General features: G+C 34.2%; 2 protein-coding genes and 2 pseudogenes across 4 annotated transcripts in view; all 4 read left to right on the top strand.

Moving 5' to 3' along the window:
• Positions 1-5420, top strand: part of LOC142226024 (TBC1 domain family member 16-like) — a 47526-nt gene extending 42106 nt beyond the window's left edge. For all 3 annotated transcript variants that reach the window (XM_075295882.1, XM_075295883.1, XM_075295881.1), the window contains one exon: positions 4115-5420. In XM_075295882.1, coding sequence (XP_075151997.1) covers positions 4115-5302 — 1188 coding nt within the window. In that variant the 3' untranslated portion in view covers positions 5303-5420. The remainder of the gene's footprint in view (positions 1-4114) is intronic.
• LOC142226025 (uncharacterized) lies at positions 1907-3516 on the top strand (annotated as a pseudogene).
• Positions 5421-8550: 3130 nt separating the features above from the next.
• On the top strand, positions 8551-10138 carry LOC142223732 (uncharacterized; annotated as a pseudogene).
• Positions 10139-10752: 614 nt separating this feature from the next.
• On the top strand, positions 10753-11960 carry LOC142226022 (TBC1 domain family member 16-like). Its single transcript, XM_075295879.1, is given in 2 exon segments — positions 10753-11229; positions 11232-11960. Coding segments are annotated over 2 exon segments (1098 nt in total). The 5' UTR covers positions 10753-10841; the 3' UTR covers positions 11942-11960.
• The last annotated feature ends 1264 nt before the right edge of the window (positions 11961-13224 follow it).

Below are 13224 nucleotides of genomic sequence, written 5' to 3'. Positions count from 1 at the left end.
CAAAATCTATAGAATTAAAGTTTAAGTCGGCTAATGCTCTAGGGTGGAACACAATGTTTCACAGTGTGGCGCAGGATAATAATGGGAAACATTTAAATCTTAAACAATTTTTAGTCAACTTCGCAAAAGTATATTTATGATTTATCTGTCGATAGATACGTATTAGAAGTATAGAAAAATCTAAGTAATTTTTATAAGTTTTGGACATAGAAGTGGCGATTTTAGAAGGAAAATGTTGATATTTTGGCCATTTTTGCCGAAATCAGAAAAACATATATATGGGAGATACATCTAAATCTGAATCGATTTCAACCAAATTTGCCATGCATAGCTACAAAGTTAATTCTACTGCCTGTGCAAATTTTCACTTAAATCGCTTAACAAATTTGACCTCTGTGGTCATATGAGTGTAAATCGGACGAAAGATATATATGGGACCTAATATATAATGGGACAAAATCTTATTTCAACCAAACATTGGCATGTATATCTACTTCCTGTACAAAATTTAAAGCAAATCAGAGTAAAAATCTGACTTCTGGGGCAACGTAAGTGTATATCGGGCGAAAGATATATGTATATGGGACCTATCTCAAAATCTGAACCGATTTCATCCAAAATCGGCACACTTTACGACACTATCAATTGCACTCCTTGTGCAAAATATAAAGCAAATCGGTCTGAAATTCTGGCTTCTGGGGCCATATTGGTAGATATCGGACAAAAGATATATATGGGAGCTATATCTATCACTGAACCAAAATCAATAGGGTTCTATTCTGACCCAAAATGTGCCAAATTTGAAGTCGATTGGACTAAAATTGTGACCTAGACTTTGATTTCAAAAAAGTGTTTACAGACAGACGGACATGGTTAGATCGACTCATGGGCCGGTCTTGAGCAATAATGCCAATGTCACCATATGTCTATCTCGTCTTCTTCTGGTTGTTGCAAACATATGCACTAACTTATAATACCCTGTTCCACAGTGTGGCGCACGGTATCAAAATAAAAGGGTAGTGGCACGCACCAGGATGGGATGCATCCAACTACCGAATCCTCATCTCATGGTCACAGACCTGTACATATTTTAAAAATTCTTTCATATTTACAAAAATGAGGGCTTTACATTTAAACTATAGTATCCCTTCCTGTTTTAGTATAGCTACTTGTTCCTTAAAAGAGCAATAATGTGGCCATGTGTCCCGCGTGGCGTAAAAAGCTAATGAAAATTTCTTTTTTTTCTTCTTCCGTTTTGATGAAATATATCCACTTCGGGCATAGGTGTTCTTCAAATATGTTTATGACTTCTCAGGCTACACTGGGCCAGATAAGAATCGATCTTTTCCTACACCCTTTTTGGTATTCACCTTCGGCAATGAAGCGTAGCACCAAAAAAAAGCGATGATATCCAGAAGAAATAATAAAAAACTTAATAGAAGTACGTCAAGACGAGTTAAAAAATAGGACTATGAGCTAAATACTAAAATATTTGATTTTAATATATTATGCATTAAGTGCATAAAAATTATATTAATTTAATTAATGCAGTTGTATGGGTATATAATTTATCTGAATGTACAGTTTTGTTTGACAGGAAATAAAGTATAAACGTAATAAAGTTTGTAGCAATTGGACTCAATAAACACTTTTTTATCTTGTAAATAATGAACAAGTTGGAAACATTTACTTGGTTTTGCTCCCCACTGTATATATCTTTTATACTCAACTGTCTCTGAGCTGTATTCCTCAAACGATCAGTTCTGTGGCAAACCTAATTTTCACGATGTTGGATGTGAATAATTCTGTCTCTTTGTCGATATTCCAGTTCGTGTCTGGTCGCATGTGCTATATACTATATTTTGTCGTCGTTGTGCATGAGCCTGAGTATCTCGTGCTACGGTATCTCATTCCCGTTCGTTTGTACGATTACCTTCCTACTCGCAAGGGGAAGGTAAATCCGTACGGAACGATTTGTGTTATTCATGGTTAGTTTTATACATTTACGGTAAATTAAATGTTGCAGATGAATACGCATGCATGGATGCAAAATAATAGGACGAAGAAAAGGCGGTCCGGAAAACTTAACTATGGCTCTTGTTGGTGGAGCCAAGACACTAAGATACAATCTGAGGTCTAAACAAGTATGCAAGCAATTCTTTCTGAAAACACTTAATATATCTGATGGAGCTATTTCGGTTTTCATTAACAAAACTCAATGTCGTGAAGTTATAGATAAACGAGGGCGCCATGGGCATCATAAAAAAAAATGGATGAAGAACCAAGGAGAATAATTAAGGACCATATTGAATCGTTTCCGGCTGTGGAGAGCCACTATACTCGATCGAAATCAAAACCCTTGCTTCTAATTTAAACATTTCAAAAATGTTTCAACTCTTTAATGCAAAGCATGAGACGAATTCCATTAAGGAAAATGTATACAGGCGTATTTTCTGCAATGAATATAACTATAGCTTTCATAAGCCGAAGAAGGATACATGTTCCACGTGCGAACGATATCGTAACTCTGACAACAAGGAGATTATGCAGGAAGCATTTGATGAACATATTCAGAATAAGAAGAGAGCTAGAGAGGAAAAGGAGGCCGATAAAGAAGAGGCAAAAAGTAATAGTAAATTGAGGGTATATACTTTTGACTTATAATCTATTTTAACAAGCTCATGCAGCAATGTAATCTCATTGTATTATTCAAGGAAGTTTGCCAGTTTTAACAATACATTTTTCGATCTTGCCTCGAAGGAGGGCTACTGTTTCTTGTGGGATGAAACGCAGGGACATAGAGGTTCGGACGAGATTGGGACCACAATTATAAAAATGTTGAGCTTATTGACGAAAATGTAGCGGATGTAATTTTGTATTGTGATTGTTGTGGTGGGCAGAATAGGTGTCGCTATATTGCAGCGCTTCTATTTTACGCAATTCGTAACTTTAATCTAAATACTGTCACGATTAAGTATTTAGAAAGCGGCCACATACAAATGGAGGCCGATTGTATGCACTCAACAATTGAACGTGCCAAGCGAAATATATCTATCTACTCTCCCGAGGAATGGTCAACAATTTTGCGAAGAAAACAACCATACATTGTGGAAAGAATGTTCTGGAGCGACATTTATAATATCAAGGAATGGTTCAGCAGATTAGGGCACACTTTCAAAAAGAATAACAGAAATGACTCAGTGAATTGGTTGAAAAATAAGCAAATTAAAGTGGAGAAAGTCAAACCTCATTTGCTGCTCTACAAAGAAAAATGGGACTCCGATTGGCAAACAATTGACTTAATGGAAGGAAAAAGAAAAAAATCAACTAATAATAACTGTTATACTCGAAAATTGTGCTCTAAATTTAAGCAACAGCTTACCATATCCTCTTTACAACGATCTCAAGGGGCTGTGCACCAAAAATATAATTCCCAAAGAATTTCATTCCTTTTATCTTAGTCTTCAGCCTGGAGGAAATCGAAATTGCTTGGATGAGCCTGATGCAGAGTAATATATTCCCGAAGGTGAATATTAATTAATATTGCCTTTCATTCGTGTATTTTTTTTTTAATTTTAATTGAATTGCTCTGTAGTCAACGTGTTATTGAATTTCCAAAAATGACTGAATTATAAATAAAATGGATTATTTAGTACAAATACTTTGTTTTATTGCATGAACATTCGTCCGGCAAATTAAAATACTTCATGATAAATGGCGCAAAAAATTTAAATAAAATAGTGTATACCATACAAAATAAAATAGTGTATACTGATTTTCATATAGATTCTAAAATAAATAAAGTAGCCTATGTGATATCATGGTATTTTGAATGTTATTTAATTGCAATTATAGATTAGTAGAATATCATCTACCAATGGTCTGATTATTCCACCACATAGTTAAGTTACAAGAAGTTGAAAACACCGATAATTTTCTGAAATATGACGGTTTTCCGAAAAGTATATTTTTACAAAACCTTCAAACTTTTTCTCGATTTTCTCGAAACGACCAAAAAATTATACACTATTGTTTCATTGAGGGGACGATATATCCTTTCATTGTTGATTATAATCTGTTTTAATTTTGTTGTTTTTTTTTTTTAATATTTTAGGTACTACATCAATGGCACTGCTTTCTTCATAATATAACTAGTGCGTCCGGACAAGATAAACAACAACACCTACCATATCGACAGTTCATGGTATGTAGGCCTGAAGTTAAAAAGTCGGAAATGCACCCAGATGAAGGAGCTGTCCAAAGGATTACAACAAATTATTTTTATGCTACAATAATTAATGAAAGAGGCCAAATAGATGACGACTTAATGTTACGTAAATGTGTATTTTTCGGAGGCCTCGAAAAAGGGCTAAGAAAAACTGTTTGGCCTTTTCTACTGAGATGTTACTCATTTTCTTCAACTTTTGAAGATCGAGCCGTGCTGATGGATATCAGGCGACAAGAGTATGATGATATTGCGAGAAGACGTACATATTCTATGTCACCAGAAGAACAACTCCATTTTTGGAAATCGGTACAGTGCGTAGTTGAGAAAGATATAGTGAGAACTGATCGCTTAAATCCCTTTTTTTGTGGGGAAAATAGTTCAAATACTGATATAATGAAAAATATATTATTAAACTATGCGGTCTATAATCCTGGAATTTCGTATTTTCAAGGCATGAGTGACTTATTGGCACCATTACTGTGTGAAATACAAAACGAATCAGAAACATTTTGGTGTTTTGCTGGACTTATGCAACGCTCCTTATTTGTTTGCACACCAACAGATAGTGACATCGAACGGAATCTAAAATATTTACGAGAACTCTTACGAATTATGTTACCTAGATTTTTTTCTCACCTCCAGCAACATTGTGACGCTATCGAATTGTTATTCTGTCATCGATGGCTACTTTTATGTTTTAAAAGAGAGTTTACAGAAGCCGTTGTAATACGCATGTGGGAAGCCTGTTGGTCTAATTATTTAACAGATTATTTTCATCTCTTCCTATGCTTAGCAATCATTGCTGTATATGCAGATGACGTAATAGCTCAAAATCTGAAATCGGACGAAATGCTATTGCATTTCAGTTCTTTAGCTATGTATATGGATGGCCAACTAATACTAAGAAAAGCTAGAGGATTGCTTCATCAATACAGACAACTTCCTAAAATTCCATGTACCTTAGCAGGACTTTGTAAGCGCTGTGGGCCCGGGATGTGGGATTCTGAACATCGACCAGCCATAGAGTGTGTTGGACATACGGAAGATGAGAAATGCTCTTTGGCCTTAGACTAGATGATCACCAGTAAACAATATTATTTACGTATGCTCTATGTTAACGTTGCTGTTATAAAAATATTTAATAAAGACTTATAGTATTGCTTTAAGTAAAGTTTCATTGAAGGCCCCAATATATGTGACAGTTTGTTTTTATTTATTTCTTACCCATAGATACATATATCCTTTCAAACTACACTGTACAAATATATATACACAATACTTGTACTATGAATGAAACTATTCAAAGAGAATTTAGATGCATTATAAATTTTCGCTTTAAAGATTGCTTCGTACAAGGGATCTAGTTATTGTAGGGTCAAAAAATTCCCTACTCCACATTTTCATAAATCCGAGATAACTACGGGGATTCTCAGAAGTGCCGTGAAATTCAAAAAATGTTGGCAGGGTAAGAACAAGATCTGCGAATTAAGCACTCCGCGTTTCAAACTGTTGCACAATATCCTTAAAGATATAAATCGAGAAAAAAGGGTCGCCAAAAAAGTAATGAAAATGTTCTCTTTGGATCCGGAAGTGGTGCAAAATTGACGCAGAAGCTATGAATTTAACATTGGCTTGTAATAGGACGGAAGTCCTCCATTTCAACAGCCGTTGCACTGAATTTGCATCACTTCCTTAGGTGTGATCCGAATTCAATGTTTTGGATGTAAATTAAAAAATTCTGCGATATTTTGTCAAATAATTTTTATAGTTTTTTATAATTTTTAATGGATTCTAACACTTGCCGGAAACACAATTTTTTCAGACTGGATTTAGCATTTTTTTCGACAAAATTTAAATGATTTGTACAATTTTATGAATTCTTATTCTGTTTTTAACCTATTTGAAACAAAACAGTTAAAATTACCCATTAAAAGTATGAAAAAAACAAGTTATAAAAAATTGAATTAAAAGAACTTCCTGGATAGTTAAAATAAGGAACATCATGGGGAGTGCATCTTCTGGAAGTGTTTTTAAAGTTGTGCCTTTGGAAGAACTTCCAAATTTTTTTGCTGGGATGTGTAATTTCGTTTTTAGTGAAAAAAAGTTTTAATATATTCCGGAGTTTCTTCGCAACTGTTGGGAGTGAATACATTGTACAAATGGTCAGCGAATGTTTCAATTTTTTCAGTGTTGTTTTTTGTCCATGCATTGTCACTCTTCTGAATTGGATAAATTGTTTTATAGTTCAGATTTAGGTTCTTAGTAATTTCACTTGACTTAGTTGGGCCAAAATTGAGATTTTCCCCTTCAATTTGTTCATCATGTATTGTTTGTAGAACTTTTTTGAGTTCAGACGTTGTCTAATTTAGTCGACTTTTGTCTTCGGGAGATTAGATAGTTGCCACTGCTTTTTGGACTTTCTTTTCTCTATTATTTTTCTCTTCATTGTATTGGATACGATTGGGAAATCTTTGAAACTTGTTTTTGGCGTTGAATTCGATGCAGCATTTTAAATTTATTGGACAATATGTCCTACAGGAGGCTAATCGATATCGAATTCATAATCGTATCGAAAAAATTGTCAATCGAAATTTGATGCAATTTCTCTAGTATTGCCAACAGCAAAACAAAACAAAGTAGAACAAAATGAAATGACAAAATTAATTTAGCGGCACAAATAGAATATATAAAAAATAGAGGTGTGCGCGTGAGTGAAATTTCATTCAAGCTCACGCACATTCACGAAGCAAAATGTTTGTTCACGCACGCTCACGAACGATATGTTTGGTAGCCACTCACACTCACGCACGTTCACGAAATGTAAACCGGTACTAACTCACGCTCACGCACGAACTACTTTTAAAGACTCACGCACGATTCACGACAATTAACGTGACTCACGACATTTTCCAACCGGGAAAGAGGAAAGGTAACAAAATTAATAAATAGGATATAGTTCGACAGTTAAATAGAATTCAGTTGTCATATCAGAAAGAATTAAATCTTGATTTTTTATCGTGAGCGTGATTTTGCAGAAATTTTATTCATGCACATTCACAAACCGATTTTATTTCACACGCACGCTCACGCGCGACTTATTATTTTTAGTCACATTCACGAAAGTTTCTTCAGATTTTGTTCACGAGTCACGTGATTCACGCGTGTCACGCGCACTTCTCTAATAAAAAACATATGCTTTTGGAATTTTCAAAGTAAAAAGTGAATTGATCTTACGGGCCCATATCTCTTTTTACATTCCTCCGAATTCCCTCTAAATTATAGGATGAGATGAATATAAAATAATACGGCGACAAATAAGGAATAAGAATCATTGGTGTAACTACATGGGACGATTTTCGTTATATAGATTTCTACACTGATGTCTCCAAATTGTATGAACAAGTGGGTTTCGGAGTATATTCTAAAAACATGGAACTTCGAATAGTAAAAATATTTCCTAATCACTGTAGTAGTTTTCAGGCATGGTCACAGACCTGTACATATTTTAAAAATTCTTTCATATTTACAAAAATGAGGGCTTTACATTTAAACTATAGTATCCCTTCCTGTTTTAGTATAGCTACTTGTTCCTTAAAAGAGCAATAATGTGGCCATGTGTCCTGCGTGGCGTAAAAAGCTAATGAAAATTTCTTTTTTTCTTCTTCCGTTTTGATGAAATATATCCACTTCGGGCATAGGTGTTCTTCAAATATGTTTATGACTTCTCAGGCTACACTGGGCCACAGATAAGAATCGATCTTTTCCTACACCCTTTTTGGTATTCACCTTCGGCAATGAAGCGTAGCACCAAAAAAAAGCGATGATATCCAGAAGAAATAATAAAAAACTTAATAGAAGTACGTCAAGACGAGTTAAAAAATAGGACTATGAGCTAAATACTAAAATATTTGATTTTAATATATTATGCATTAAGTGCATAAAAATTATATTAATTTAATTAATGCAGTTGTATGGGTATATAATTTATCTGAATGTACAGTTTTGTTTGACAGGAAATAAAGTATAAACGTAATAAAGTTTGTAGCAATTGGACTCAATAAACACTTTTTTATCTTGTAAATAATGAACAAGTTGGAAACATTTACTTGGTTTTGCTCCCCACTGTATATATCTTTTATACTCAACTGTCTCTGAGCTGTATTCCTCAAACGATCAGTTCTGTGGCAAACCTAATTTTCACGATGTTGGATGTGAATAATTCTGTCTCTTTGTCGATATTCCAGTTCGTGTCTGGTCGCATGTGCTATATACTATATTTTGTCGTCGTTGTGCATGAGCCTGAGTATCTCGTGCTACGGTATCTCATTCCCGTTCGTTTGTACGATTACCTTCCTACTCGCAAGGGGAAGGTAAATCCGTACGGAACGATTTGTGTTATTCATGGTTAGTTTTATACATTTACGGTAAATTAAATGTTGCAGATGAATACGCATGCATGGATGCAAAATAATAGGACGAAGAAAAGGCGGTCCGGAAAACTTAACTATGGCTCTTGTTGGTGGAGCCAAGACACTAAGATACAATCTGAGGTCTAAACAAGTATGCAAGCAATTCTTTCTGAAAACACTTAATATATCTGATGGAGCTATTTCGGTTTTCATTAACAAAACTCAATGTCGTGAAGTTATAGATAAACGAGGGCGCCATGGGCATCATAAAAAAATGGATGAAGAACCAAGGAGAATAATTAAGGACCATATTGAATCGTTTCCGGCTGTGGAGAGCCACTATACTCGATCGAAATCAAAACCCTTGCTTCTAATTTAAACATTTCAAAAATGTTTCAACTCTTTAATGCAAAGCATGAGACGAATTCCATTAAGGAAAATGTATACAGGCGTATTTTCTGCAATGAATATAACTATAGCTTTCATAAGCCGAAGAAGGATACATGTTCCACGTGCGAACGATATCGTAACTCTGACAACAAGGAGATTATGCAGGAAGCATTTGATGAACATATTCAGAATAAGAAGAGAGCTAGAGAGGAAAAGGAGGCCGATAAAGAAGAGGCAAAAAGTAATAGTAAATTGAGGGTATATACTTTTGACTTATAATCTATTTTAACAAGCTCATGCAGCAATGTAATCTCATTGTATTATTCAAGGAAGTTTGCCAGTTTTAACAATACATTTTTCGATCTTGCCTCGAAGGAGGGCTACTGTTTCTTGTGGGATGAAACGCAGGGACATAGAGGTTCGGACGAGATTGGGACCACAATTATAAAAATGTTGAGCTTATTGACGAAAATGTAGCGGATGTAATTTTGTATTGTGATTGTTGTGGTGGGCAGAATAGGTGTCGCTATATTGCAGCGCTTCTATTTTACGCAATTCGTAACTTTAATCTAAATACTGTCACGATTAAGTATTTAGAAAGCGGCCACATACAAATGGAGGCCGATTGTATGCACTCAACAATTGAACGTGCCAAGCGAAATATATCTATCTACTCTCCCGAGGAATGGTCAACAATTTTGCGAAGAAAACAACCATACATTGTGGAAAGAATGTTCTGGAGCGACATTTATAATATCAAGGAATGGTTCAGCAGATTAGGGCACACTTTCAAAAAGAATAACAGAAATGACTCAGTGAATTGGTTGAAAATTAAGCAAATTAAAGTGGAGAAAGTCAAACCTCATTTGCTGCTCTACAAAGAAAAATGGGACTCCGATTGGCAAACAATTGACTTAATGGAAGGAAAAAGAAAAAAATCAACTAATAATAACTGTTATACTCGAAAATTGTGCTCTAAATTTAAGCAACAGCTTACCATATCCTCTTTACAACGATCTCAAGGGGCTGTGCACCAAAAATATAATTCCCAAAGAATTTCATTCCTTTTATCTTAGTCTTCAGCCTGGAGGAAATCGAAATTGCTTGGATGAGCCTGATGCAGAGTAATATATTCCCGAAGGTGAATATTAATTAATATTGCCTTTCATTCGTGTATTTTTTTTTAAATTTTAATTGAATTGCTCTGTAGTCAACGTGTTATTGCATTTCCAAAAATGACTGAATTATAAATAAAATGGATTATTTAGTACAAATACTTTGTTTTATTGCATGAACATTCGTCCGGCAAATTAAAATACTTCATGATAAATGGCGCAAAAAATTTAAATAAAATAGTGTATACCATACAAAATAAAATAGTGTATACTGATTTTCATATAGATTCTAAAATAAATAAAGTAGCCTATGTGATATCATGGTATTTTGAATGTTATTTAATTGCAATTATAGATTAGTAGAATATCATCTACCAATGGTCTGATTATTCCACCACATAGTTAAGTTACAAGAAGTTGAAAACACCGATAATTTTCTGAAATATGACGGTTTTCCGAAAAGTATATTTTTACAAAACCTTCAAACTTTTTCTCGATTTTCTCGAAACGACCAAAAAAATCATACACTATTGTTTCATTGAGGGGACGATATATCCTTTCATTGTTGATTATAATCTGTTTTAATTTTGTTGTTTTTTTTTAATATTTTAGGTACTACATCAATGGCACTGCTTTCTTCATAATATAACTAGTGCGTCCGGACAAGATAAACAACAACACCTACCATATCGACAGTTCATGGTATGTAGGCCTGAAGTTAAAAAGTCGGAAATGCACCCAGATGAAGGAGCTGTCCAAAGGATTACAACAAATTATTTTTATGCTACAATAATTAATGAAAGAGGCCAAATAGATGACGACTTAATGTTACGTAAATGTGTATTTTTCGGAGGCCTCGAAAAAGGGCTAAGAAAAACTGTTTGGCCTTTTCTACTGAGATGTTACTCATTTTCTTCAACTTTTGAAGATCGAGCCGTGCTGATGGATATCAGGCGACAAGAGTATGATGATATTGCGAGAAGACGTACATATTCTATGTCACCAGAAGAACAACTCCATTTTTGGAAATCGGTACAGTGCGTAGTTGAGAAAGATATAGTGAGAACTGATCGCTTAAATCCCTTTTTTGTGGGGAAAATAGTTCAAATACTGATATAATGAAAAATATATTATTAAACTATGCGGTCTATAATCCTGGAATTTCGTATTTTCAAGGCATGAGTGACTTATTGGCACCATTACTGTGTGAAATACAAAACGAATCAGAAACATTTTGGTGTTTTGCTGGACTTATGCAACGCTCCTTATTTGTTTGCACACCAACAGATAGTGACATCGAACGGAATCTAAAATATTTACGAGAACTCTTACGAATTATGTTACCTAGATTTTTTTCTCACCTCCAGCAACATTGTGACGCTATCGAATTGTTATTCTGTCATCGATGGCTACTTTTATGTTTTAAAAGAGAGTTTACAGAAGCCGTTGTAATACGCATGTGGGAAGCCTGTTGGTCTAATTATTTAACAGATTATTTTCATCTCTTCCTATGCTTAGCAATCATTGCTGTATATGCAGATGACGTAATAGCTCAAAATCTGAAATCGGACGAAATGCTATTGCATTTCAGTTCTTTAGCTATGTATATGGATGGCCAACTAATACTAAGAAAAGCTAGAGGATTGCTTCATCAATACAGACAACTTCCTAAAATTCCATGTACCTTAGCAGGACTTTGTAAGCGCTGTGGGCCCGGGATGTGGGATTCTGAACATCGACCAGCCATAGAGTGTGTTGGACATACGGAAGATGAGAAATGCTCTTTGGCCTTAGACTAGATGATCACCAGTAAACAATATTATAAAAATATATAAAAAATATAAAATATAAAATATAAAAAATATAAAAATATAAAAAATATAAAAATATTTAATAAAGACTTATAGTATTGCTTTAAGTAAAGTTTCATTGAAGGCCCCAATATATGTGACAGTTTGTTTTTATTTATTTCTTACCCATAGATACATATATCCTTTCAAACTACACTGTACAAATATATATACACAATACTTGTACTATGAATGAAACTATTCAAAGAGAATTTAGATGCATTATAAATTTTCGCTTTAAAGATTGCTTCGTACAAGGGATCTAGTTATTGTAGGGTCAAAAAATTCCCTACTCCACATTTTCATAAATCCGAGATAACTACGGGGATTCTCAGAAGTGCCGTGAAATTCAAAAAATGTTGGCAGGGTAAGAACAAGATCTGCGAATTAAGCACTCCGCGTTTCAAACTGTTGCACAATATCCTTAAAGATATAAATCGAGAAAAAAGGGTCGCCAAAAAAGTAATGAAAATGTCCTCTTTGGATCCGGAAGTGGTGCAAAATTGACGCAGAAGCTATGAATTTAACATGGGCTTGTAATAGGACGGAAGTCCTCCATTTCAACAGCCGTTGCACTGAATTTGCATCACTTCCTTAGGTGTGATCCGAATTCAATGTTTTGGATGTAAATTAAAAAATTCTGCGATATTTTGTCAAATAATTTTTATAGTTTTTTATAATTTTTAATGGATTCTAACACTTGCCGGAAACACAATTTTTATACCCTGCTCCACACTGTGGAACAGGGTATTATAAGTTAGTGCATATGTTTTTTCAGACTGGATTTAGCATTTTTTTCGACAAAATTTAAATGATTTGTACAATTTTATGAATTCTTATTCTGTTTTTAACCTATTTGAAACAAAACAGTTAAAATTACCCATTAAAAGTATGAAAAAAAACAAGTTATAAAAAATTGAATTAAAAGAACTTCCTGGATAGTTAAAATAAGGAACATCATGGGGAGTGCATCTTCTGGAAGTGTTTTTAAAGTTGTGCCTTTGGAAGAACTTCCAAATTTTTTTGCTGGGATGTGTAATTTCGTTTTTAGTGAAAAAAAAGTTTTAATATATTCCGGAGTTTCTTCGCAACTGTTGGGAGTGAATACATTGTACAAATGGTCAGCGAATGTTTCAATTTTTTCAGTGTTGTTTTTTGTCCATGCATTGTCACTCTTCTGAATTGGATAAATTGTTTTATAGTTCAGATTTAGGTTCTTAGTAATTTCACTT

Source organism: Haematobia irritans, chromosome 2 (assembly GCF_050003625.1).
Source record: "Haematobia irritans isolate KBUSLIRL chromosome 2, ASM5000362v1, whole genome shotgun sequence".
Classification (NCBI taxonomy): Eukaryota; Metazoa; Arthropoda; class Insecta; order Diptera; family Muscidae; genus Haematobia; species Haematobia irritans.
Note: the sequence above shows the minus strand (reverse complement) of the source record. Positions and strands in the feature narration are given on the sequence as shown.